The 27,159-nt window shown below is 46.3% G+C and overlaps 1 protein-coding gene across 6 annotated transcripts in view; it reads left to right on the top strand.

Moving 5' to 3' along the window:
- cfap46 (cilia and flagella associated protein 46) overlaps positions 1–27,154 on the top strand; it is a 35,762-nt gene extending 8,608 nt beyond the window's left edge. For 5 of the 6 annotated variants that reach the window (XM_084709862.1, XM_084709861.1, XM_084709864.1 and 2 more), the window contains 46 exons: positions 460–584; positions 929–1,062; positions 1,982–2,094; positions 2,311–2,523; positions 2,795–3,038; positions 4,328–4,477; positions 4,946–5,056; positions 5,278–5,459; positions 5,814–5,945; positions 6,146–6,311; positions 6,436–6,481; positions 6,795–6,942; positions 7,236–7,419; positions 7,706–7,859; positions 7,959–8,024; positions 8,131–8,351; positions 8,492–8,629; positions 8,803–8,964; positions 9,366–9,514; positions 9,740–9,838; positions 9,966–10,029; positions 10,594–10,746; positions 10,902–11,102; positions 11,203–11,309; positions 11,415–11,597; positions 11,740–11,875; positions 13,375–13,572; positions 14,581–14,769; positions 15,013–15,138; positions 15,432–15,614; positions 15,971–16,144; positions 16,403–16,500; positions 17,046–17,122; positions 17,797–17,975; positions 18,423–18,529; positions 18,928–19,013; positions 19,492–19,662; positions 21,653–21,732; positions 22,038–22,098; positions 22,202–22,234; positions 22,968–23,070; positions 23,311–23,423; positions 25,688–25,769; positions 25,993–26,129; positions 26,245–26,349; positions 26,524–27,154. In XM_084709862.1, coding sequence (XP_084565988.1) covers positions 460–584; positions 929–1,062; positions 1,982–2,094; positions 2,311–2,523; positions 2,795–3,038; positions 4,328–4,477; positions 4,946–5,056; positions 5,278–5,459; positions 5,814–5,945; positions 6,146–6,311; positions 6,436–6,481; positions 6,795–6,942; positions 7,236–7,419; positions 7,706–7,859; positions 7,959–8,024; positions 8,131–8,351; positions 8,492–8,629; positions 8,803–8,964; positions 9,366–9,514; positions 9,740–9,838; positions 9,966–10,029; positions 10,594–10,746; positions 10,902–11,102; positions 11,203–11,309; positions 11,415–11,597; positions 11,740–11,875; positions 13,375–13,572; positions 14,581–14,769; positions 15,013–15,138; positions 15,432–15,614; positions 15,971–16,144; positions 16,403–16,500; positions 17,046–17,122; positions 17,797–17,975; positions 18,423–18,529; positions 18,928–19,013; positions 19,492–19,662; positions 21,653–21,732; positions 22,038–22,098; positions 22,202–22,234; positions 22,968–23,070; positions 23,311–23,423; positions 25,688–25,769; positions 25,993–26,129; positions 26,245–26,349; positions 26,524–26,654 — 6,214 coding nt within the window. In that variant the 3' untranslated portion in view covers positions 26,655–27,154. Of the gene's footprint in view, positions 1–459; positions 585–928; positions 1,063–1,981; positions 2,095–2,310; positions 2,524–2,794; positions 3,039–4,327; positions 4,478–4,945; positions 5,057–5,277; positions 5,460–5,813; positions 5,946–6,145; positions 6,312–6,435; positions 6,482–6,794; positions 6,943–7,235; positions 7,420–7,705; positions 7,860–7,958; positions 8,025–8,130; positions 8,352–8,491; positions 8,630–8,802; positions 8,965–9,365; positions 9,515–9,739; positions 9,839–9,965; positions 10,030–10,593; positions 10,747–10,901; positions 11,103–11,202; positions 11,310–11,414; positions 11,598–11,739; positions 11,876–13,374; positions 13,573–14,580; positions 14,770–15,012; positions 15,139–15,431; positions 15,615–15,970; positions 16,145–16,402; positions 16,501–17,045; positions 17,123–17,796; positions 17,976–18,422; positions 18,530–18,927; positions 19,014–19,491; positions 19,663–21,652; positions 21,733–22,037; positions 22,099–22,201; positions 22,235–22,967; positions 23,071–23,310; positions 23,424–25,687; positions 25,770–25,992; positions 26,130–26,244; positions 26,350–26,523 lie in introns of those variants that run through there. The other variant, XR_014768878.1, reaches the window with a different exon arrangement.
- Positions 27,155–27,159: the final 5 nt, after the last annotated feature.

Here is a 27,159-nt window from a genome sequence, read left to right as displayed (position 1 = left end):
ATGTACAATTGAATCATGTTTTGGACACACTCTTGACATCATTAGGTTTCATGGTACATGGATGTATATCCATTAAATATACAATAAAATATAGAAAGATGAATGAGTCTCTTGGACACCAAGCTGAAGTGTGGACCAGTGTTCATTTGGAGTGCACACAGATCCCTTCTGTTGTTTACATCATTAGAGGGAAACTACTCTGGGTGGGATAGGTTGCAGCCAGTAAATGCATGATTCCATGCTTCCAACCATCTAAAAAGCCGGTCATTAGGATAGGGTAGAAACATACGTAATTGCAGAGTGGGTAGAAGTACAAAAAGAAACATTCATTTTTTTTATCTACCCAAACAAACACCACTATAATACTGCTGTGCACAGTACCCCATGTCGACTCCCCATGCTAAGTCCATGACTTTTGTAGTAAAGGATTCCTAGACAACATCTTTTAATTATTTTCAGGATGAAACTGTGGGGAGCTTTAGCAAAGGCAGCCAGGAAGCAGGAAGTGTGGGATGTGTGTCGTGCTGCCTGTCGATTCTGCTTGCTTTATGATGATGGAAGATGGAAAATACCCAAAACTGAGGGTGAGGAGGTTATCAACAATTACGCATGCAGTAATCAGTCACATCTTTGTGATTTCATGTGATACCCCTGATATAAAGTATAGTGATTCTTTGTCAACAATTGCATCAACCATCTAAAACCCTTCCAATGTTACAAGCTTAGCTTAAAGGCTTGATCGGTCAGTTTAGCTTAACTGCATGATTAAATCATCACTGGGGTAGAGATCCTTCTACTTTATGTGAAAAGCAATCTTTATTGATCATTGGCAGATTGAAGGTTTAAACCAAGCTTCAGTTTTAGCAATTGAGAATTATACGTGAGGAGCAGCAATCGAGACCTTAAAAGCTCATCTCATTCCCCACAGGTGAACGGAAAGAGGACGAGATCCTTGGAGACAGTTTCCATGGCGACCTGCGTCCGTTGGCAGTGGGACTGGTCCAAAGCACGGAGAGGGACTTGCTCCGCCTCTTGGCTGAAGTCTGCTTCATTAACGCAGAGGTGATGCTCACCTTTGACCCCTGGTCATTTAGAACATTTGGGAGGAGGGGGGGAGGATGAGACGATACCCAAACATCTGCTTTCACATATGTATTACTAACATGTCATACTGGACATGAGGGTGATTGTCCAGAAGAGAAGACTGAGCAACCTCCATGCAGTCTTTAAAGTACTTGCCCTTACTTACTACCCTTACTTCCCTTGTCAGAACTGTAATACCACGGTTGTCTGTGGTTGTTGATGGATTAGGCCTGACAGTTTGAATTCCCAAATATGGTGTAATTGAAAGAGAACAAGAACATTGTTAGTCGCATTGTGGAATTTCATTTAGCCCGAAGATGTAGATGTTGATTGATTCAACCAGTTAAGTCTTGATGATGTCTGAGCTATCGTTCTTGTTTTGTTTTTCCATACACCCACTCAGTTGACCCACGGCACCAGAACTTTATTAAGTCTTCAGAGATAGTGGCTTTAAAGCACTTTGAAGAAAAGTAAGAAGTAGCTTGCAATCTAGGAAAATAGATGATCCTGACAAAACCAGAAATGCAGTCTTGCTTCCCCCCCCCCCTTCATGTTATCCCTCTCTTTGTTCTTAGAGACTGCGACTGCCTTTGTTTTATGGGAGGGAGGTTTCTTCAAAAGGTGCCCTCTCTTAATTTGATGACGGAGACCTTTTTTAGTTCCAACTGTGGTTGTCAGCTGAATAAGCCAAAAGCATTGTTCTCAAAGTTCACAGATAATTGTAGATCCCTTTGATCGCCTAACAGAGCCTTGATGACTGTGGCCACCTCTCTTCCTCTCCGTTAGTTAGCGGAAAGTGCAACGCCTCTGTGTGGTGGAGTTATTTGGAGGGCAGGTCACCTTCAATATCACTCAATGGTCCTTACCTGGACTTAATTTCTCTGTTTGTCCCTGCTAGGCCACCATCCAAAAGCTGCGCACCGAGGGAGTGCAGCTCAACGGCCCTGCCGTGCCTCCGGATGAGAGAGGGCGTGGCCCCTCAGACGACGATCCACAGTGGACAGTCTACAAGTGGGTGAACAAAACAGAGCATGGCCTGGTGATGTAAACACACAGAACACACAGGGCTTGAGCCAATTATTTCCATGGGCAGTAATCAACAACAGGTGCTTATTAGCCATTTTCTGTGTGAGTGGCCAGGCGTGTAATTGTAACCACTGTTGTTATGGAGCCCCATTCTAATTAAGCAGATTGTTTCAGCTATATTTATTGTTTTCCCCCTCTCAGGGACTGGATCCAGAGTTTGTCGGCCTACGCCACCTCCAACTTCCTGCGTGCGGCGGACCTGGGGGCAGAGTTAAGAGAGGCCTGGGTGGTGGTCAACGCAGCAGTGTACTTGTGGAACTACAACAGCCATCTGCTGGCTCAAGGGGAGCACAGACGCCTCCTCGCCCCCTTTCAGAAGCTGGTAGAGCTGCTCAAACAGACGGGACACGCAGGGTTGGTCGGAGCCTCATAACTCTGCACTCATACTGTACTCAGTGGATACAATCAGAGGACATCCTCAGGACAACTTCCCTTTGTTATTTATAATGTATAACTATACATAATGTATAATTGGAGTGCATCAACAAGACCGGTGGTGGTCCTTGATCTTCTCTCATCAATTTGAAAATAAAAACGCCCCCTAGATTTCTCCGGGAGCTCCTCTCTCAGTTGCAATGGCTCAGGCTGATGTTACAATGGGAGCCTGGTCTTGTGTTGTTCCCAGGGAGCCGGTGTTGTTGGTGTTGCTGTGCGATGCAGTGGCCCAGGGGATGATCCAGCCCTGGAGCGGGGCTGGGGCTGGGGCTGGGGCTGGGGCCAGTCAGGAGACGCAGGATGGTGGAGGCAGGGGGGCTCCTCCAGGGGACAAGGCCAAGAAAGCAGCTGGGAAGGGAGCTGAGAGGAGCGGCAGCGTCCATGGGGTCTTCCTGGACCCGGCTGCCCTGCAGGATGTACGCAAGGCACTGGAGGTGTGTGCGTGTGTGTCTGTGTGTGTGTGTGTGTGGGTGTACTTGTGTTTGTTGATTTAACTGTGGCTTGGGGTCATGACTGTTTGTTTATTTAACTGTGGCCAGGGGTAATGACTGTAATCGAATGCAGTGTGCGCTTGGTTGGATTGGACATGAGAGATTTAAAGGTGGGCTGATATGGCTCGTCATGGAGGCAGGTTCATCCCTCCCTAAGCACGTTGGATGGGAAGCGAAAGTGTCGTGAGCTTTACCCTGAAGAGGCTTTGTTTGTTTTATTTACGTACAAACAAACACAGTGTGTGACTCTGAGCTAATTGAGACAGACAGGGGTAGACCCGGTCCGGGGCTACCTTACACCTGGACTGTGGCACACTCCTACAGGGTATGTTTAGGGATCACAGGGCTGTGTGTGTTCCTCCAGGGACCTTGCTCTTTGGAAATGCCAGGTCTGTCTTAATCACTGAACTGGCCTCGTTCCTGTAGGGCTGCTGTAACTCATTCTGTTGTCTGCTTCACAACTGAGCACTTTCTCCTTGGAGCGGTGTCTTCCTTGACATCACAGAAATCCAGAAGATGATGTGAAGTTGAGAAATGTTGTGGTTGGATGACTGTTGAGAGTGAACCTTTTAAACCCCAGGGTGAACACTTTTTCATTGTTTAAGAATAGAACATAGACAAGAATGTTGGCCGAAAAAAGTATTATATTTTTCATTGTTTAAGGAGATAAAATAGACTACATAAAAAAGACTAAAATTACTTAGCTTTTTATTGTTTAAGAAGATAACATAGACTAGATAATAATATGGTCACACATACTCCCACACACACACATGCACATGTAGTAGCATTAATCATTTTACTTGTTTAATCTACCCACCATCACATCACATTGAGAACGTTTTGTTTATCTGTTCTGCTTGCTGCATTTGTTCCCAATTAAATCCTGTTTCCATTTCTATCATAAAGAATGTACGGTACCATGTACATCAGTGCTAACTCTGGATGAAAGAAGCTTTATCAGTGAATTATTAACTAAGTGTCTTCATAATGGTTCTCACTCAAGATAGAAATGGCCCTCCATTTTTTAAACACGTATCTCGACAGACTTAAACACATTCCGATAAGGACTTTGAAAGTTCTTTGGAATGTGCAAGCCCGACAGCCCTGGGCTACAGAGCTGTAAGTTTACAGCTGCATGTTGATATGCAAAGAGAATCTTCTAGATACTTAAGGCTTAGACTGGGCTTTAGAACCTGCTTGCCTTAGTTAACTTCCTTTGTTGGTTGTAGCTTTGTGACTATGCACTTCACCTGTCCAATTGCAACATTCCTGGGGAGAGTGTCCCCATCGCCGCCAGGAAACAGGTGGTCTCCACGTGGGTGAGGTCCAAGAGGCTCCTCCAGCAGCAGATTGGCCAAAAGCTGGACATTGATGACGAGGTAACACTGTCCACTCTCAGTTAAGATACTTGATCAGTTGATGGGTGGCGAGGAACTCATGTTCCGGTATACTGTAAAAATGTACATCCAACTAATATGTGTGTGATGATCTTGTTTTTAGATTTTAAATCTAGTTGGACTTTAGTATGACTCAAGTAAGAGACACAATATCTAAAGAAATCTTATCAAGTTACATATTTTTTACTATACTGACCGTTATAAGCCAGCTCATAACGAATATTTTTGTATTTAAATTTGATAGAGCATTTTTGCAGTGTATATGGCTTTAGTGCACGAGTGACTTCAATGTTAGCGAGAACATTCAACAAGCACAGAATAAGAGAAAAATGGTCGATACACTTAAATCTCTGCGGCTTTAACCGAAACTCTCTGAATGTAACATTGTGATGAAATATAGGTCATAAAATATTGAGTCTCGTGTACGTGTGTTTTTGTGTGTCGCTCCAGTGTAAGAATGAGTCAGTGTCTGCCATGACACGTGCGTTGGTTGGAGTGGAGATGTTCCTCTGCAACACTCACCCCAGACAGATGGAGTTCTCTGTCCCGAGTCTTCCTGCTGTACGTAGCGTGTCTGTACTGGGACCAGCGGGGCCTGGTTTGTTATTCAGACAACAACTGCTGCCTTGAAGAAATCTTTCAAAGCCTGTATTTGTTTTGTATGTCAATGTCTAGTGCAAAAAGAAAACTCGAATATAATACCATGACATGTTCCAATTTTTTTTACATCCTCTCCTCTATTTAACAATGCCTCTTCGTTCTTCCTCCCCCGTCCTCTGTAGTTGGTTCGCATGGCATCTGATTGCAAGTGGAGTGACCCTGTGGTAGAGCTGCAGGTATGGACGCAGCTGGCCTCCTTTTCCTACCACGCCCACGACCACAGCCTTGTCAGAACCTGCACCCACAATGCACTGCAGCTGGAAGAAGCCGCTGCACAGAGGCTGAAGGTCATGCCCTATGCTCTGTAAGTGTCAGGCCCTTACTTAACCTCTCACACTGAGAGGCTGGAAATGTCAACGACACAGCGTGTCGTTTGGAGGCATTTCAGTGTCTTCTATGTGGGTCCAAATATGGCTGTAGGAGAAAGTCGTTTTTGTGTTGAGTTTAATATATGGTAAGAATGACACCTAGTGACCCTGGAATGGCATTGCAATTGACATAGAATGGAAGCAGTATCAAAATCTTATATTTACACTTAGCAAAATGTTGTTCAGTATGGACGTGTTCCCCTATCACATGCATGACTGTTGAATTGTGACCGATTAATGGTGTCTTTTTCAACAGCAAAAAAAAGTCAAGGTGTGCTTTTTAATCACAGATACAAGCCTTCAGCAGTGCAGGAGATCCTGAGCAACGCTGCCCTTTTGAGAGGACTTAGCATGGCTCACAAGTCCAGTGGCCATCCCCACAGCTACAAAGCAGCCCTGAGAATGCTGCAGTCCAGTGTCAGGTTGGTGTCTCCACCAGTCCCATTCTCACCAGCCCCCTCAGGTCCTTTAAACAAAGCTTCAAACACCCCTTTGTAATCTCTCCATTTCTCATCCTTCCTTTAGATTTTTTCCTCTTTTTCCCCTGACTTTATCATCTCCATGTCTTCTGTTGAATTCCTTCGAGGAGCCAGTTCGACTCGTGCTTTCTTCTCTGTTCCAGTTATGCAGAGCATGCTGGGAACCCTGCTCTGTGTGTGGCTGCAGCCAGACACTACTGGAACGCCTGCCTGCCCCTGACGGAGACCCCTGCCGAGAGGCAGCACCTCAGGCAGCCTCTGGAGAGCATCCTGCGCGCCCTGGCCCCCTGCAGCACCAAGGAGCCCAAGGTAAGGAGAAACCCCCCACGGCCTCGACGTTGCATCGAAGCAGTCGGTGAGGGCTGCCTCCGCGCCGTCAGTCGCGGGAGTCTTGGAAGTGCTAATGCCTTTTCTTCCTTCTTGATGAAAACAGGGGAAAGGTAAAAACCTGACTGCAGGGCCCTCTGGGAGCTCCTCGGGTGAGTCCGTGTTCAAACCTCACATGCTCATGCTACTCCAAGCTCAGGTGGGACTGACTGAGCGACTGGCTGACTAGCTGACTGACTTTGACAAGATGTCCTTCCTGTCTTAAGGACCCCTGTGGTCGTATCTTTTCTCAAATGCATTCCAACCAGACCCGTGCGAATACATGTTTTCCATCTATACTCCCATGGTTCGCCTGGCTCTTTTCACACAGTACATGATGTGAATGCATAAAACATGACGTGCTCCGGTGTGGGCTCACTGACCTCTGAGCTCTGCATGTGTATCCATCCACGTGTGTGTGCACAGGCTCGGGGACCACTGAGGGTGACCTGACCCTGAGAGCAGCCATGTACGGGCTGCTCTTCCACATCCATGCAGACAGGGCTGACTGGAAGCAGGCCATGCAGGTGCTGGATGAGGCCATTAGAGACATGCCCCGCACCAGAGCCAGGATGTGAGTGCCCAGCAAGGGTCCGAATGGACCGACGGAGGGGGAGAGAGGGATGGGAAAGTGACGCTCAAACGGTAGCAGCCGTACTTTTTCAAATCGATTGCTTCACTCTTTGTGGACAGATGGTAATGCACGTGCATGCTTTATTAGGGACTGAATTCATGTCAGAATGTAACAATATCCTATTTTATGAAGAGGTTTCGACATATTTGTGTTCATACTGATGTTTATATGCTTGTGTTCATTTGATTGTTCCAAACTGATTTGATTTTAGTTGTTCTCTCCCTGTCCTCCAGACTCCTGTTCAAGCACAGGGTGTTGGTGCGAGCGCGTCTGGGAGAGAGCGTGCTGATGGACATGCAGAAGTTCAGGGACGAGGGGGAGCTCTCCTGTTCCCACATGTGGCACCGGGTGGCGCTGTGTGCTCAGGACATGCTCCAGCAGCTGGCCAGCTACCAGAACTCCATCACATCCCTGGTGGTACGGCCTTTCACAACACTCTGGATTATACTCTGTGTCGTAATGCATGATAGGATTAGCATTAGAAAGAGTGGGAATGCATTTTCCAAGTATTTGTCCAAATCCCACCTAGTAGCTTTTGAGTTAATCACAGCTGTAGACAAGGATACGTTACTGTATATATGGACATCTTATTGAACAAATCCTAATCTCTTTTTCCAACTTTATACATAAAGCATCCCATTTAGCAGTCTGTTAACTACTAAAGAACAGACTTTGATAGCCTTCCTGTGTTTTCTATGTCCAGTCTTTGCAGAGTCAGTGGCAGAAGGTGGAGTACCTGTTGGAGTTTGGAGGATGGCTGTTCTGTCAGAACTTCCCCCTGGCTGATGCCCAGTACCAGATCCAGTGGGCCGTCGACATCCTGCTCCTCGTGGACCCTGATCAGGGAGGAATCACAGGTACTGGCCCCATCAGAGGCAACCAGTGTAGATTCTGTAAACATGATTTGGATGTTGTGTCTCTTATACCTTATACTGAATGTTTTATTGACTCTCCAGATAAACCTTTGTCAAAGGGGTGTGAACCGAAAGGATTGGAAAGGAAGGAGAAGTTGCAAAGTGGAGGTTTGAGTGTTCTCAGACTTTGTCCAGTCGTTGTCAACCTAAAGTTTCCCAAGCGGACTCTATATGTGTTTATACCAGTACATATACGAGTGTATCCTTCCAACAGAGAAAGCTGAGGGGGCAGGTGTGATCCCTGTCAAGTGTGAGTCTCACATCGGGGTGCAGGGGGTCCAGGCTGGCCCCTGTCTGTCTGACCTGAGGGATGTGAGGCGCCTGGACGGCCTGGTCCGAGCACACACACTGCTGGCCGTCATGGCCGACAGGACTGACCCCCAGCACCAACAGAACCTGCTCAGGGCCTACTGCTGTGTGCTGCAGATCTGGCAGGTCAGCAGCCTCTCTCCTACCAGACCCACCTGTATTCTCCCCCTCGCCTGAAGCTTGGACGGCTTTTGCTTTCAAATGCGGCATATTTCAATATTCGTAAACTCTAGAGATTGCTTTTACCGTCGAGCTTTCTTTCGCAGGTGTCCATGGCAACAGCTGTGGAGGTCATCAAGGAGATGCAGAAGAATCTCTCTGGGCAGCCGTCTCAGCTCCCCCCCTCTGCCACCTCCAAAAAAGACAAAGACAAGGAGAAGGACAAAAGCAAGAAGACCAAAGATGTACAAGTAACACCCAGTCCACTCTCAGGGCTGTACATTTTAAGATGGGGAAATGGCTTTTGTTGGAACAGCCTCCATTGTGTAGCCAGTGAAAAAACCTTTCCTCCAAGACTCAGCTGTATCATACACAGCAGAGATCCCATCTCAACTGTTCCATCTGTGTGTCCCTTCAGCCACCCCCCCTTGAGGAAAGGCCTAAACCCAGACCTTACAGCAACGCCCTCCCCTGCTCTCCTGAGGAGTGGGCCCGCTACGACTGCTCCGAGGAGCTCCGCCAGGCCTTCAGATACGACTCCAGCCCCAACAGCATCAACACACACAGCATCAGCAAACAGGCAAGCCCTCAGCCTACGCTGTTTTCCTGGCTCCAACTCCCAGACCACCTCTGTCATAGATGTTAGTGTCGAGGTAGCGCGACAGCTATCTGAGCCATTGTAAGATAATGATTGTCAATGATTGTTTGTCTTCGACTGACTTGACTGTGGCTCATATGCCACTGGATGTGTAATCCAACTGTAATGTCATCTTTTTGTTCCCCGTTTTAAAGGCGCACAGATAAACACATTTAACTCGCCTCGAAAGTCAATCATTTGTCAGATCAGTCTTTCAGTTCACGTAATTATATATTGCAACCGTATAGCACAAAGGATCGTATGAACAAATATGAGCACACCATTTCTGAGCTCATGAATGGTTGTTTTTACCCTCGGTCTTCCTGTGTGATGTTGCTGTGCAGACACAGAGCATTTTCTACCTGCATCTGCTGGCCAAGGAGCTGCATTCTCTCTCCCTCACCCACCTCACCCTGCCCATAATGCACCTGGCCGAGGTCATCGCCCATGACCTGCTGGACAGACAGAGCCTCTCTGATCTCTACCGCCTCAGGTAGCCTGAAGCGTGTCTGCATGAAGCATGTCTGCCTGTGCTGGGGAGAAAGTTTAGCCAGCTTCTTCCACTAAAAATGCTTGCTACGTCTTTTGGAACATACTCCACAATCGAAATGCTGTGAATTTCGCTCCGGGTGCTGTCCTCCACAGTGCAGGTGTGTTGATCTATTGCGAGTAGCTGACACATGGTGTAAATAATCCTTGTTTGTTTCATCCTCTTTAGAATCGTAAAGACCTGTTGTCAGTTGGGGATGGAAGCATGTTCACCGTACCGTGAGCAGCTCCTGAGCCTGGCTGGTCTCCCTGAGCAGGAGCAGATGGAGTACGTCTGTCAGAACAACACAGCTCACAAAGGGGGTCAACCCCTTTTCACTCTGCATGTTTTGGTTTTCCGCCACATGATCTAGCATAAAGAAAACGCTACAGATGATTGTTTTACCACGCTGCAGGTGCCGCAGAGCCCTAACCCTGCAGGCAGAGAGGATTGGTCTCGAAGGATGCAAGAAAGATGAGGTGAGCTCCACCTCCAAAGCTGAAACGGCTGAGTGGAACAGAGAGAGGCTGGGAGCAATACCTCCAAGGTGTTTTACCATCCCACGGGTTGATTAAACCTGGAAGTGACGAGAATGAAATGATCCTTGAAATGAATACCTTACATTGAGGTTCATATTTTATTACAGTTGAGAGCATGATTGGAACGTAGGGCTGGTGAATTACAATGTCGACAGGGATTTATGCCCTAACTGCACTTTTATATTGTGTCAAGATATCGCATTATTATTATTACAGGTTCATGAGAGTTAAATTAGTTCTGCCATTAAAATTGAAATGGCTGTCATCACTTCTGCCAATCTTGTTATCACCACCATTACTTTTTATGATCATTATTAATGGTTGTAATTCTTCCTCTTACTTTACGATTAACATGTAGCCCACGAACAACCTCAGATTAAGTGTAATCCCTTCAGATTCCCCATGATTTGATTCAGTTGTAAACAGTCAGCCCAAGGGTTCTGAATGCAGACAGTGTGCTTTAATATCATGCCAATGCATCCACTGTGTCCTCTGTGATTGCAGCCGTTTGTGCTGAACCACGGGGGGGTGTCTGGGAAGCAGGGTGCGGATGTGTGGGCTCCGGGTGTCTGGGTAGACAAGGCGCAGGAGTGTCTGAGCATGGGGCTGTACCAGCCGGCCAGACAGCTACTGGCAGAGGCCCAGCTGGTGGCCAAGGTGAGCTGGAGATGAAGCCTGATCACCATCATTATCATTTATCTGTTCACTGTAGAACTTTGTCAGCAACCGTAGAACTTTGGTTCCATTCTCCATAACATTTCAGTGATGGTCAGCGAACAGTATTTTTTCATTTTGTTTTCTTGAATGGTCAGGTGCTAGGTGACCAGGCTGCAGTGGCTAAGGCGTTGTACGGTCTTGCAGTCCTAGCCAGCTATGAACAGAGCCACAGCCAGGCTCTCGCCCTGCTGGAGAAGGCCCGGGAGCTGGGGGGCGATGAGGAGTTTTGGTATCAGGTCACGCTCGCGCTTGTGAAATCCACTGTGGACCTGAAGGCTCCGGATACCGCCGCTAAGGTTGCAGACAGCCTTATGTAACCCGCTGTAAACCTAAGCCTGGAACATCGATCCCTAGTCATGTGTTTTTCAACGATGAAAATGGTGTGCCTCTCCACAGGTCGATCAGATCATAAAGCGGGGCTGTGGGGCTCTGAAGCTGGTGCTGGGGCAGAGGCAGAACAGCGCTCCATACCTCCGCTTCCTCCTCGCCTCTCTGGAGACCAGGTAAAGCTGCAGCACGGCTGTATTCTGAAGTGTCCCGCTGCAGTCACCCAACCTGCCCTGCCATGTCCTGACCTGCCGGGATCCCTGTGCTGCTCTGTCTTCCAGAGGAGCGCGAGAGCGTGTGTGCGGAGCCAGGCCACGCGAGCCCGGAGAGACTCTGTCCACCCAGTCAGTACAGAAGCTGATGGCTGCTTGTGATACGCTCAGAGAGGCAGTGGGAGAATTCCTACGGCTGGGCCGGAGAGAGCAGGCTGTGGAAGCTCTTCTGGAGCATGCACAGGCTCTGAGGTAAAGGTGGAACAAACACACATGCTAAATCGCTCGCTCGCTCTCTCACACACACACATACTCACACACAAATACCCACCCAACATAGATGGATGTTAGTAACTGTATTATGTTTTGACCGTTTTACTATGTCCTTGCACAGAGTTCTGGCCTCACACGCTGTCAATGTGGAAGGGAAACAGCGCCATCTATTGGATGCATTTTCCCTTCTGCAGCAAGCTGTCTTCGTACAGGAACATGTGGCGCTTAATGCCCAAAGCCTGTTCCCATCACAAGAGGTACAGCACATTCTTTACTCAACACTTAGTGACAAAAAAGACTCCATATGAACCATACATTTCAGCTCTTCGTCATGGAACATCTGACCTTCTATATTTTATTATCCACGGTAAAAATAGCTATTTTCCCCCATGAACTAGTTAACCACAGATTTGAGATAGCTAGTGAGATAAGAATAGATTGGTTTAGAAACTCAAGAGCTTGTTTTTGGACACATTCATTGGCAGTCATCATGCTAATGGAATTTTCTTAAGAACTGTGCAATCCAATTTGCTTGCATGTTAGACACCCATCTCTACACAGGTCTGGGCTATTTTTCTTGGCTCTGACAGGACATGCAGATGGCAAGTAAATGATATCCTATTTCGAAAGTAACTGAACATGTTAACAGGGTTGGGGAAATTGAATTTCCCGGTGAACAGTTTGTTTATGGCTGGTTGTCAGAAACCCTGGATCCATTCCTGCTAGGACTGGCTAGTTCTCCCATGCGATGGATTCAATGCTGCATGCTTTTTGTTTCATAATACAACACTTGGCAAATGTCAGATGTGAAATTGCACCGTGTATAGGTTGCCAATAGCCTAATTGAGCAAATAAGTAGATTCATAACCTTGTTAGGACACTGCTGTGCCTGTTCACAATCCCTCGGTAATGTCATCATCTCGGGGGCTTGATTGTGTTTAATGTCTCAGCCAAATCATTAGTATATGTATGTGTACCTTCCCACCTGTTTGTGACCGGATCTCGAGCCGTAGCCTATGTGCAAGTCCCAGGGACATACAGGCTGATAGGGCATTTTCCAAAAGTGAGCACCAGATGGATCAGCATCAACTTCATCCAACCACACACATCATCCAAGAAGCCATATGCAGACAGAGGTCTCCAAGAAGGAGAGTCAGGGGATGAGCTCGGCCTGGCACCCGCTGCCTGCTTGAAACCCCAGCTTGATCGGATCACCCGAACGTTTGAACACCAACTCAGCGGGTTATTAAACCGCCCGCTGGAAATCCCTCCGAGAATCCAGTAGATATAATGTGGTGTGACGGTGTGGTCTCACCGGGAGATGGTAACTGTAGCTCTGTGCTCTCAGCAGATGGTGCTGCTGCCTCAGTACGTTACACAGAAACAACACTGGAGTCTTTGCCACATTGACATGATCATCAGCCAATCCATATCAGTTTAAAAGTCACCTAGCCCGTCTGTTTGATCATTGGTGAGACCTGTGTTGGATCCTTTCATTGGTATTATCTGGGAAAGATGGGTGGGTGTAGATGTTTGTATGAACTTTTTCAAAAAGTCTTTATGATATTTTGATGCTGGTCCACAGCACATTTTGATGCTGGTCCACAGCACATTTTGATGCTTGGACTTGTTTATGTCCTCAGAGAGAATGTGTGGAGGACCATTGCCTTGGCCTTCTTGCCTGTGACTTCTCACTATGCGTGTGGGTGTTTAATAATATTTATATACAAAACATCTGTGTGTGTGTGTGTGCCAGGGTCGTCCCCTGGCTCTGCCAGCTATGCGTGCGCTGGTGCGTGTGAGACTGGCCCTGGCCCAGTTGTCTCTCACCATGCTGGAGCAGGTGTGTGTGGCGGAGAAGAGACTCGCCCTGGCCCAGGACAGGAGGAGCTCTGTAGAGAGGACCCTGGAGGAGTTTGGACGCAGCACACCTGACCTCAATTCATTGGAGCAGGTAAGCCCAGACACAGACAGAGTTTTCGCTTACGAACCACACTCTAGCTACTGTACGGGAATCAGCTATAACCTGGCTCGTTACAATGTCCTCGACTGTGAGGCTCATTACATTTCAAGCATGTGGGGTGAACCAGTTGGGATATTGGTGATTGCATCAACCAGCCTCTTTTGAATTTCGAATTGACCATCTAATATTAATGTGTCTGGATGATGAGACTCAGACAGGGATTTGAGGGTGTGGAGCAAGCAGCACACATTACTCCAGGCTGCTTGTAGTCCTTCTGAGAAGATTGAAATAATGTCTCTCTCACTTTTCTTGCTCTTGGTCTATGTCTTTTAGTCCGCTCTCTCTCCCTCTGTGATATTCTGTCTTTCCCACTCCTTTTATCTGTCGATTTCCCCATCTTCCTGTCATGCTTTCTCTCTCTCTCTCTCTCTCTCTCTCTCTCTCTCTCTCTCTCTCTCTCTCTCTCTCTCTCTCTCTCTTTCACTCGTTCTGTTTCTCCCTTCTTTCTCCTCAGTGTTAATCTCAACCACTGGCCGATCAATACTGACAGTGATAAGCTTTATTGCAAGAGGACTCACTCTGTGTTGTTGCTCTCGTGTTATATGATTGTAGAATAACTGTTTTCTCAGAGGAATATCTGTCCGACAACCTACAAGAGGATGTAGCGTACTTGTGAGATGAAAGCTCAGCTGCAGCCAAGACCAGATTGCCGATCAATGTGCTTTCAATTTTGCATCGTTGTCTGAGAAAACATCCTCAATCATTGCATGTGGACAGGCTACTCATTGGAGGCGTTGGGTTAGAAGTATGAGTAGAAATGGATGGTTATATAAAGAGGTTGCGTGATATCTCAAGTGATATCTCATTTCCTTTGCCCTGTTTTCCTCAGATCCGGTTTACATTGTTTTGTACCTGTGTATCCTGTCTTCCACCCTTCTATCCATCCCTGACCCCTCTGTTCCCTATCCTGCTGTAAACCCATTGCTTTCTCATCTCCAGGAATGGATGACTGTGGGCAGGACCCTGGCGCAGGTGGCTCTGTGCCAGCTGATCACGGTCACCTCCCTGTCCCTGGACTGTGTGGACAGCAGAGCCCGCTCCCTAGGCCTGATGGGAAAGTGCCTGAGGCTGCTGGCCATGCAGAAGGACCCTCTGTACCCCTCCTCCCTCTGGGATGGACACAACTTGGTAGAAGCACACAAACACACACACACACACCCACTGACGGTGGAAATGTCCACTCACACACAAGCACACACACACACACACCACTTAGAACGGCAACAGGAGGGGTTAGGCTCATAGTGATTACGGGGATGATGTAGGCTCGCTTCTTTTAAGCCGCGGAGATCATCTTTTAATTGTCAGTGTTTATAAGCGGATTGCAAGCGGACGGTGAGACTGTGTGATCCTAAAGTGAACCCCGTGCAGGAGGAGGGCAGGGCCGGGGACGAGGCCCCCCCAGCGCCACGAGACGATGACTTATCCGAAGAGAATGTTGGGGGCTCAAGCGGAACGGAGGCCAGGCTATACCCGGCCAAATGTGCTGAGCTTCAGGTAGAACAGCTAACCACTGACCTATCACTCCGTCCACTCTAATCTGATGTCTTTGCTCAAAGGGTTCCCACCATCCTCCCGCGTTCCTCCCGAGATCCCCCTTTCACCTTGACTTTCACTCCTACACTGAAAGTTTCGCAAAGAATCGCAAATGGGGATTGAACTTTGGCGGTACTGCGGTGGAGGAAAACAGTTGTTTTGATTTCAAACGCACGCACGCACTTGCACGCATGTAGACTAGATACACTTCTGCCCCTGCATGTGATCTTGTGTTGTGGTCTTGTGTTGTGCAGGGGAGGAGGCGTGCTGCCCAGGAGCTTCTGGCCCAGGCCACGGAGACCCTCGGCCAGGCCATCGCTCTCTGCCTGCAGCACAGGCTGCCCCCTCACATCCTCTCACAAGCCTGCCTCAACATGCTGGAGTGCCACGGCCAGTTTGACCCAGGGGCCACTGGTCAGTACATGGCCCTGCTACAGGTAGGTGTGTGTGCGTGTCTGTGAGTGTGCGTGTTTGCTTGTCACTGTTTCAGTGTTTGCGTGCGTGGAATGTGTTCTAAGTCTTAATAGTCTCTCTTCCTTGTCTGCCTCACGCTCTCTTTCTCCTTCTCTCGCTCCCCATTTCTCTCCCTCTCTCTGTCTCTTCCACTCACTCACTCTCCCCATTTCTCTCTCTCTGTCTCTCTGTCTCTCTTCCACTCACTCACTCTCCCCATTTCTCTCTCTCTGTCTCTCTGTCTCTCTTCCACTCACTCACTCTCCCCATCTCTCTCTCACTCTCCCCATCTCTCTCTCTGTCTCCCTGTCTCTCCCTCTCTCCTTCTCTCTGCTCCCAGAGCTGCTCCTGTGTGTCTCTGCTGGCTGACGTTGTGAACTCAGCCTGCTCAGACCCCAGTGTGTCCCGGCTCTCAGCCCTGCTCAACCTGCACAGGAACCTGCTCCTCACGCATGAGGAGAGTCCTAGCACGCTGCTGGGGGCGGCGGAGGACTCCCTCCACAGCCTCTCTCAGGTACTCAACACTCCACTCAACACTCCCCGGATTTATGGGAGAGAACGGTTGCAATGAGCCCCGATGAAGATTTGAATCCCTGAATCTTGATTGATGGTTCTTGTAATTAGAATTGTTATGTTTGCCACGCTTAATGTAAAGTAGATGTCAATGTAGTTCTTTGATATATAAAGTATTTGTCAAATTAATAATGAAATTGTTGACAGCTATGGATTTGAATTGCTCAACAAGCATGTATGTTTTGCGAACCTTCTAAAGGTTTATAGCCACCTGTCAATCAACCCCAACCACCTGAGTCTCTTAGGAGAGCTGCCATCCAACATGAAGATCCTGCTGCTTCAGCACTCAGAGGACAGGTGTTCTCTCTCGCTCTCACTTTCTCTCTCTCTCGCTCTCACTTTCTCTCTCTCTCGCTCTCACTTTCTCTCTCTCTCTCTCTCTCTCTCTCTCTCTCTCTCTCTCTCTCTCTCTCTCTCTCTCTCTCTCTCTCTCTCTCTCTGTCTCTCTCTGTCTCTCTCTCTCTCTTGCTCTCTCTCTCGCTCTGTATATCTCTCTCTGTGCATCTCCTTCCCTCTCTCTTTCACCTTCTCTTTCCTCTTCTATCACTCTCTCTCTTCTGTCCCCGTAACCCTCTCCCCCACACACACACACACTCACTCTATCTGGCCGCATCTGTTCGTGTCGCATAGACTTAATGTGTGTGACCATGGGTCATACGTCACCTTAGGTTTAGCAAGCCGCCTCATCTAGAGCAGAAGTACATGCAGTTTCATAACACACCACTAGAGGGCTAATGCTATGCAACCTCGGAAGCAGCGTCTATTGTATACTGTGACCATATCTCCACTAATGTCATTTTCATGAAGCCCAAGCGCATGTGACATGTGTGTCTCTTTTCTAGATCAGTCCTCTATGCAGCTTTCTATGAGAGGAGCAAACATACTGAGAGTCAGAAGGGAAAGGCCATGCAGGGATCAGGTGAGGAAATCTTTACTTTGGACAGCGTGTTCAACTTAAAGTGGCTTGGATCAATTGTGTAACATTAAAGAGACAGCAATTACCCACATCACTTTGTATGTGTGTCACAGGGCTGTACTGTAACAGTTTTACACGCTGTGTATCGAGTTTCTCAGGTCAGGGTTCCCTTGATAAGATACACAGCAGCCTCGGCGCCCCCCACGTCACTGCATTCAATTGTAATGGAATACATTCCCGCATAGCATTTATTAGCAAGTCAGGTGTCCGCCTAACAACACAGCCTGGGAAAAGTTCAGAGTTAATGAAGAGGAAGAGGCAGCAGGGATGAGCCGCAGAGTGAGACTCATGGAGCGACCTTTCAACCTCGCAGCTACAGCCAAGCAGGGGAATACCGGCCTTCAAATGTCCAAAAATAACAAAACAAGCATTTGCATAAAACCTCCTCGAATGACCTTTCAGGGACGCTACTCCTTTAAGAAAGCCACAGACCGGCGTCCAGACTTGTTTTAGGAATAGGAGAGCAAATTTAATAATCACAAAGGAAAGTGTGTGTGTGTGTGTGTGTGGGGTGGAAGGCGGGGGACAGAGGCTCTGAGTTGAGTTTGAGGATGAGGGGAGCTCCGAGGGACCAATTACACTGTGTGTGTGTGTGTGTGTGTGTTGTACTTCTGCAGCAGGTACACTGGTCTGCAGTCGGGTCGCCAAGGTCTCTGTCCATCCTGGGGCCCTGCTGGCCCTCCGTGCCAAGACGAAGGCCTTCCACCACCAGACGAGACTCGCCCTGCTCAAGGAGGCCCGTCGGCATGGCAACCACAGCCGCCCGGGGGCTGTTGGGGAGCGTCACAGCCCACCCGTAGGTCATGAACTCTGACAGACCTCCCACCCTCTCTCTCTCTCTCTCTCTCTTCATTAACATTGCCACTGGCCTTATAAATAAAGTGGGGCTAGAGCGATGATCCTGTATACATCTAATCCCTATATACACTGACTCCCCATATACACTGACTCCCCATATACACTGATGCTGAGATTTTTCAACGTGTAAATACGGTTCTCCCTGGCCTGCATAATCAGTCCTGACACAGCACTCCAGATAAATGCTGCTCAGGTTATACTGTATTCCCACTCGCTGTGCAATTTCTCTCTCTCTCTCTCTCTCTCTCTCTCTCTCTCTCTCTCTCTCTCTCTCTCTCTCTCTCTCTCTCTCTCTCTCTCTCTCTCTCTCTCTCTCTCTCTCTCTCTCTCTCTCTCTCTCTCTCTCTCTCTCTCTCTCTCTCTCTCCCTCCCTCCCCACGTAAAGAAATGCACCTCGGAAGATGGACTGGAATCTCTCTTCAGAGAGGTGGTGCATGAGATGGAGGCCTACCTGCATCCAGTTCTCTCTCAATTTGAACTTTCATGCCTCAGGTAACCTGTCGCGACTTCCCGCTTTGCACACCAACTACAATAGTAATTATATCGTTTTTGGGGGTCTTTGATGCGTGGATGTGCGGTGCCTTATTATTCAAAGTTGGTCTTCGGCTTTATTGCATAGTGAATTATAGATTTCGATTGAACATTCTTTTCTGACCCTTCTTCGGTGTGCCTGCTTGTGTGTGTGGACACATTTGTAAACGTGTGTGCAGTGCACTCTCCTACCTACGGTAGCATGTTTGGTGGAGACGGTGAGACTGGCTGCACAGTCCGCGGTCCACCTCCTCCACCTCTTTCCCCAGGCCCTCGTTTGCTTCCTTTCATTTCCTCATGTCTAGGCCAGGTCCCCCCTGTGGCCCCACTGTTCCCCTCTCCTTATCTCTCCCACTCAGGTACCACACTCCATCGATATCCATCCCCGAGTCCAGCAAGCCCAAAGAAAAGGAAGAGAAAGCCGGTCCAGATAAAGGTCTAAGGGGTGCGTGCTCGCTTGAGCAGTCTTATAGTCGGGCTCCTCCGGAGGCAGTGGAAGGTCTATACAGTGTATGGATCAGAGGAGTGCTCTTCAGAACAGGAGAGCTGTCTTCATTGTACCTTGTACCCAAGATAAGAACTTTATCTAAACAGCCCCAACTCCTCTGATCCAAATCAAGCTTTGAGTAAACACAGCCAAGCGGGCTTAGACTAATGACCCAGGGACAGTGCTCAAGTACCGGACTTTTGTCCCTGCAAACCTTTTGCAGTTTTGCCAAAAATGCAATCCATTCATTATAACATTATGAATTTTGTCACCAAAGGGGGATGAAGGAAGAATCTCGGTAGCATTCTTCACTGTGTTTCCTCAAAAATGACCTCCACTGATTAACGAGATGGATTTATTGCGTGCAAACAAACATTGCCTCACAAAATGAAAACTGTTTATGTGTGTGTGTGTGTGTGTGTGTGTGTGTGTGCAGTGGGCTCTCCCGCAGAGCTGGGAGAGTGTGTGGTGCTCCTAGCTGATGGGCCGCTGATGGAGCTGCCTCTGGAGGCCTTGTCCGGCCTGCAGGACGAGGGCCTGAGCTCCGTATCCCGTGACCTCTCCCTGCAGCTCCTGCACTCTCGCCTACACAGGAAGGAGCAGCCAGGTCAGACACGCCACCGCTGCCCGAGGGGGGGGGGGGGGGGGGGGGGGGACATCCGCGGGCTCAGACATCACGTTTGCAAATGATTCCATCCCAGCGTTCATCAATGATTCAAAGTGGCTCATTATCACATACAGGCGTGTATTTGGAGCACATAAACATCCTGACTGGCTGGCTCGTGGCCATGGAAGTCACGGGATATTGTAGGCGAGTCTAAGCCCATCCACAGGGTCCCTGCTCTACATGCTTTAATCCCTTTCTGCCCATTCAACCCTTTGGCAAAGCCTCTTTCAATTGTTTTGAATACTAATACAGTTTTAATGACATAAAGTACAGTTAGGATTAAGTGTCAGGACGTTCCCCCTGACACTTCTTTAAGTCCCAGCCAACTAAAACGACTTGGGTAATGACACAACTGTTGTATTTCAAATGTTAAATCCATCTTTAATTCCTTATAATCTTCACATCTGCTTAATTGAACACAGACAATGTCATATGAAAAGTAAAAGGGGACGAAGGCTGTCTATCAACAACAGCACCCCTAATGTTTGTGCGATAGACTAATGCGTTGACTAATGCGTTCTGCCGAGAAGTGAGACTGGTGTTGGTCACAGTTGGTCAGGGAGAAAACAGGACAGAGTAAGATGGCAAATATTGCTAATTTAAAAAATCCACACAAAAAATGTACAATGTAGTTAAGGCAGCAGTTGGTGTGTTGCTTAGGCAGCCGCCTTAGCTGCAAAGTGCTGAAACCCTGGACTGCACACACGCGCTCCCATTTTAGTATAATCTAATTAAATATAATTTAAAAGTCAAAAAAAGCCTTTTACCAAAATGTTATGTCTATTGGTTGGAAATAAACAAGGGACATTGTTTAATGAAAATGATGACGAGAGAGAGAGGCACGCATGACAGGCCGTTACAGTCTTATAATCGAGAGCCATCTTGCTTGCTTTCCTGTCTCTATAGTCTGTTTCTAGGCCTCACCATTGTATACTGTGCTGTAAACCCCAGTGGACTGCAGAATCTGAAAATCCACTGAATCAATATGGGAAAAACTATAGTTGCATGTAATATACAACCCTCCATAGATATTTTCCTAAATAAAGTGTACTGCCACTCTTGCATTATAGAAGTAAAAACATTTAATAATTCAAATGTTGAATTTGTTTTAGATATAATCTAGAGACCAAGATATTCTACAGTACATCCTGCCAAGCTCTTGTATTTCGAAATGAAGTAAACTAAAAAATAAACATGTTTCTGGTCTTTTAAATAATGACTGTGGTATTTTCTGCACATTCGGAGATTGTAATGCAGAGACAATGAAGATGGAGAATCTTGTATTTGAGCCTAATGTTCAGGCAGCTTGTCTACCTTTTTAAAAGGTTGAGTCATTTGCATAATGCCAGCGGATGTTACAAAGGTTAGCAGAGACATCTGCACTGATTCTGGAGGGTGTGTATTAGTGTGTGTGTGTGTGTGTACAGTATGCTGTGTTATTAATGTGGTCATACACATGGTGTAAGGAGAGAGGGTCAGTTGTATCGTTGAGGATCAAACCAAACTGAATATCTGCCGTCACCTCAGAGCCACATTACCATTGTCTCAAGAAAATGGATCGCCTAAAGCCAATTTTGGAAATTACTATTTGTTATTCTGCGCAGTATTTTTCATGAAACATGCCCCAGATGAAGGGGAGCTTACAAGACAAATCCTGTTTTTAGGAAGAAAATGCCTATGTTCTTTGAAAGTACTGAGGGGTAATTTATGAGGGGCTATTTATGTTAAGCCTAATGGTAAGGGCTGCTGGGCAATTAATTGTTTGTGATCCACAATCAATGATGCCAAATGTCATTGGCTATGCGAATAAACCACAAAGTTAACTTATTGGGGGAGTGGGTGGTGTGGGGGGCACACAGTGAAAATGCAGTGTAATTTATCTTTCCAGACAACTTCTTTCTGTATTAATTCTGCATCCTGTTTGTAACAGTTGAAAGTGACAATAAAAAGGAGACCAAAGGTGGAAAGGGAGCCAAGGGAAAAGGAGATCAAAGCAAAGCCATCAAAGTGGTAAATTCAGTCAATTAATCTGGGCCTGTCAGATACAGGCACAAAACTATTACCTGCCGTCAGCACTGGCAAGTCTCTCTCTCTCTCTCTCTCTCTCTCTCTCTCTCTCTCTCTCTCTCTCTCTCTCTCTCTGTCTGTCTGTCTTCCCTCTCTCCCTCGTTTTCTTTCTCTCTCACCCTCTCTTTTGAGCTCTCTGTCTGTGTTATTGGCTAAATTGTTGATGTTTAAATACTGTACCTTTACTAGCTTTAGGCATATATTTATATATGTATAGCTGTTGTCATGAAAATAATCTTGTTCCCCAGGTGCCTGTGAATCGTGTTTTGCCTCCGAACACCCATCCGGTTGACACACACAAGATCAAATGTATCCTTTCATTCATTAACATTAAACAATGTCATCACTTGTGTTTTCCTACACATTTGGAAATGTGCCCTTTTGAAATGTTCTCCTTAATGCACCTTTTAAGATATCATCGATCCTTATGACGAAGGAGAATTTGGTAGGTGAATGTGATCTCTGTTAGCTATCACCATCAATTGTGATTTCGCTAATATGTTATCCGTTAAACAGAAAGTGTGTTTCTTGGGCTAAAATGATTGAACGTTTTATTAAAACTGCAGATTCCACTTTCCACTGAAGGGTCCTGACAATAAGCTCTGTTCTGAGTGTTCCATCTTGTTATCTTTGTGATCTTGCGCTGTGGGCATGTTACTACACACCATGACATCCCAGAATACAGGCCATAAAGAGGGGCCTTAAATCGGGTAGAAGGATATCAAAAGATAACAATGTTTTCATCCCATTTATTATCCCTTGGTATCTCTGGTTTAATGAGCATGAAAATGTACCTCAACAAATGACTTATTAAGCCTAATGGCCTTTCCCCTGTTATCCATGGACTGTAGGTGTCTGTATGAGCAGCTCTGCTGGGGCTTGGTGCATCCAGCAGAGTCCTTCCAAGCTCAACTAGGGGAGAGTAGAACAGTGATTAATGTTCTGTTTGGCAAAACTGGTGTGTGTCCTTGGCAAGTCCAACTGCCCTTCGTATCTGTCCCCCTCCTCCTTCCTTAGCATCTTTTACTGTGCTTCCTCCATAGTGGCGTCTACCCAACTCCAATGATGATTAAAACACACTGAGGGTTTCTATTGATAGGTGCTTTTATAATAAGACAGCCTTGTTGTTGACAAACTGGAACTGATTTTGTGTTTGTTCAACTCCATCTGGGTCACAGAGGGTGCTAGCCTGTCTGAGAGGATGAAGAGGACTCTGGAGGCCCACAGCCTGCAGTTCACACCCCTCTGGGAGGGCTTCATGGGGGGGGAATGCACACCCAGGTCAGAGGCCAGACCAAGGGTCAAGGGTTATAAACTGTACAATTAAGCACATATATCAAATCACTGAGATCCAATGCAACAGTATATAAGGGTAACAATGTTATCCTTATAACATAGTGCTGTACTATCGTGTTTTGCATGGCTACTGCTGAGACCAAGGCTGACAATGCACTGTAACCTGAGGGCTTTACCTATGCGTTTGCTCAGACTAGTACGCTAACTGTTCTGCTTGTGTGTCAGTGTTGCCGAGGTGGAACAGCTGCTGACAAGCGGCAGTGCTTTCATCTTCCATGGAATGGAGCGCTTCCTGGCTAACATCCCTCCTGCCACGCTGACCGCCCTCAACTTATCTGGTACTAGATCTGACTTCTACCTTTTCTCATGGCCTTGTGGTTTGTTTTGGCAACACACAAAAAAAGTGATTTTCTTTGATCGTACAGTATTCTTACCTCAAATCAAATACCTATTGGTATGCAGACTGATTCTCAGAAAAATTGCATGACCCTAAAAGAGAAAAAAAAAAAGTATTGCAGCTCAAAGTGCTTTACGTAAAATCAGTAAAAATAATATTATAAGTAATAAAAGTAATAAAACCCTTCTGAACACAGGCCACAGTCTTTGCAGTAATCCAGAACACACAAGCTGCAGTCTTTGCGGTATCTCGAGCCACAGTCCAACCCTTTAGAGCAGTCCAGGACCTGTGATGAGATCGAGCCTTTTAAAGAGCAATCCAAAACACACAATCTCAGACCTTTTGCAGAGCAGTCCAGAACCTATGTTGCCCAAGCCTTCTGATTCAAATCCAAAACACACAATCTCAGACCTTTTCCAGTGATAAACAACTTCACCTGACACATGCACCTATTCTTCTTCATCAACTGAAGTTGGAAATATGCCTCCTCCTGAGTTCTGGCGCAACATACATTACTCATGATAAAAAAGCAACAAAAAAGGAAATAAAACAACTTGTTCTAATTTGGAAAAATTTACTACTGACGATAACCTTCAGTAAAAACTGAAAAAATTTAATTAAATAAAAATATGAAATGGTACATCAAAATCTGAACCCCTTCTTTGATAAATGATAACAAAATATATATATATATATATATATATAATGGTAACACGATTTATTCATCTAAAGCAGTTTTTTGGAGTCAAATGGTGAGGATGAATAATTACATTTATAAACAAGGCTGTGTGGCTCTTATGTAAGCAGTAAATGGAGCAGGAGAGTTAATCTCTTTAAACACATCAATCTTTAATTCCCTGAGCCGTTAAATTTAGAGGAACCCACAGCAATGTGAAATCAATGTGATTTAATTAGTGGCAGCAACAAAAAAAATCAGAAGTTTAACAAGGCTCTTGCAGAATTGAATTAGAGATTGAAAGAGTAAATTGCAATATGTAGTCAAAGTTTTCACTACTTCACATAATTTAGTGCTGTGAGTTGGATCGTATTAATCACAGTCATCAAAATATGTCAAGTCCCTTGTTAAAGAAAATTAATTAGTAATTACACTGCAGGCACAGGGAAATAAGGTGTCAAATTATATTGATTCTGTATTGAACCAGCGAGCAGACAGCCCCACTGCCTGTTCTGTTCCAGCCTGTCATTGTGTCTGCTTCTGACAGACCACCACCTGTGACCTGTCAATGCTTTTTAGACTGGCATTTCCATTGACAAACACCTTTCTTGGACACTGAGTGTCATGTAAACAATGCACACAGATTTAAAATACACAGGAGACTGTAGGTTATTTTGTAAGGTCACTTTGGAGAACAAAACATTTTGGGGGAAAAATCGCCGTCCTCATTGCAGAACTTTGTTTAACTGATTAGTGAACTGTTATTTATTACCAAAGCATTTCAGTGTTTTGATTTCCTTTGCGTATATCACAGACCCTTGTATTTTAGGGACAAGGAGACTCTGCCCTCTTGTTATAATAGACTGCTGTCTCCATTCATTTATTAGATGTGCTTTTATAACATTCCTTAAATAAATGATCACACGCCACAAACCGCCTTTCAACTTTTCACACCTTTCAAATGCTTTTCAGGTCTGTTGCTGGCAGCTTAGCTCAATTTATTTATTTTTTTCTGACCCACACAAAAACAAAGGAAGTAAGGGTTGAGTGATGCTGGATTTATTTGATCTGATTGACAGGAAGTCAAGCTGACCTTACGCATAGCCTTGGGCTTGACAATCACACCGCCCGCTAGCTGAGTGTTAGCACTGCTAACTATAGTATGTATGACACTATAGTCTGCATAACAGCTGTTAGTCCCTAACAAGCCAGCACACTCAATCACCATGCCAGAAGGAACTGGGTGTTAGCAGGCGATGGCAGATTTTGCCTCAGAGAGAGATGACAGGGCAGGATGAGTTATCGTACTCTGCATGCTCTCAAGCCCCAGTGGCTGCTTCAATAATTAGCTGGGATACATTGATGCTCTTTTAGGAAAAATGTACTTGTGTTCATCAGCAGTTTTTTTTTTGCCAATAACTTTTCGGGTGTTCCCATTCACTTTTTAAGTAACTTGTTAAACTTGCATGCAAACATATCAAGAGAAAGACAACAATCTGTTTTTGGGGGATTTGCTGTTCTATTACCAGAGTGCCAGATGGCCCTCCTCTTTGACCTGGTCCAGAATAGCGCCAGCATGCTCCGTCAATCCAAGCTTGACACGAACAAGAGGTACATAACGGGTCCACTTTCTACCATTTATTGAATTAGTAATGTCCCTCATGCACAAAGCCTGCCAGGTACTTAACTCAGTTGTTACCACAGGATGAATCCCAAAACACAAATCAAACCATGAAGCCTCGTTCAGAATGTTTGTCAGGAGTAACCTATTCCTGTGCCTCAAGCTCTCATCTGTCTCTCTGTGCTTCCTTGTTGGCCTCCTGTGTTATCCCAGTGAGAGACACATGGTCTTGGAGAGCCCCCTGGAGACAGTTCTGCTGCTGAGTCTAAGTGGGGTCCGCTGTGTGACCCTAAACCAGTGGCACAGCAGCCTCCAGAGAAATGCTTGCAACATGGATGCCATCATGGACAGTGGGTGTTAAATAGACTGTCTGTATGCAGACTTGTGCTGTACACACACACACACACACATGCATACACACCTGGAATAATAATAATGCAAAGTGTGTGTGTGTGTCTGTCATAGATCTCCTGAGGGTAGGACTAACATCTGGCCAGGCTGTCCATGCCCTGAGGAAAGGAGAAGTTCAAAGCATAGACCAAGATGGGAAAGCTACTCCTGCATCAAATGGTATTCTTTAATACTTTTCTTTTTCAGTGCTGTGGTTGCCGACCTTGTTCAGCCTATGTGTGCGGTCTGTGCCTATACGTGCTTTATTAGACTTTTTTTGCAAGTCAATAAAGTACTGTACATGATGTATGGTCATTCCCCCATGCTCCTTCACTGTGGCTCTGTCCTTTGCAGATGCTGTTTCACATGTGGGTTCTGACTCAAGAAGAGCTGAGAGCTTGGACGACCCACCGCACCGCAAGCTTCCCCCGCTCTCAGCCTACAACTACATTATCTACGGACTGCCTAACTTGGTGGTTACATGATATACTTGAGTCCCCGCAAACATGTTTTTCTACTCTTAAAGAATATGCGGCAGGTCCCCAGTTCTAACCAAAGTACAGTAATCTAATAAAAGAGAAACTTCTAAAGCTCTTAAATCAAACAAAAAAAGCATATTCCTTAAGATGATCCAGTTCACCCAGAGGCAGGTTACGCTGTTCTTGCCCTGACTTCAGTTACATAAACATCTTGCTCTTCCCAACCTGTTTTGCTGTCTATTTACACTACACTACACAGATGGAAGTCTTCTAAAGTCCTTGGCGCCAGACCTTCTATAGGGGAGTAGGGGGCAGCAAGGGTAGCCCTCTGAGGCATGGTGGTTCTCTTGACCCCATTACTGCACAGTACCTCACACTGCTTCTCTGAGTTTGCAGTCATTCTATTTCACTTGAAGTATATTGAGTGTTGCTGTCTTAATGTTTGGCTTTTTAAAGCCACTCCTTTGTTTAAACTTTATGTCCAATAAAATATAATGTCTCTCTTCTCCTG

Source organism: Hypomesus nipponensis, chromosome 11 (assembly GCF_054491055.1).
Source record: "Hypomesus nipponensis isolate SF chromosome 11, ASM5449105v1, whole genome shotgun sequence".
Classification (NCBI taxonomy): Eukaryota; Metazoa; Chordata; class Actinopteri; order Osmeriformes; family Osmeridae; genus Hypomesus; species Hypomesus nipponensis.
This window is presented reverse-complemented; position numbering and strand designations above follow the sequence as displayed.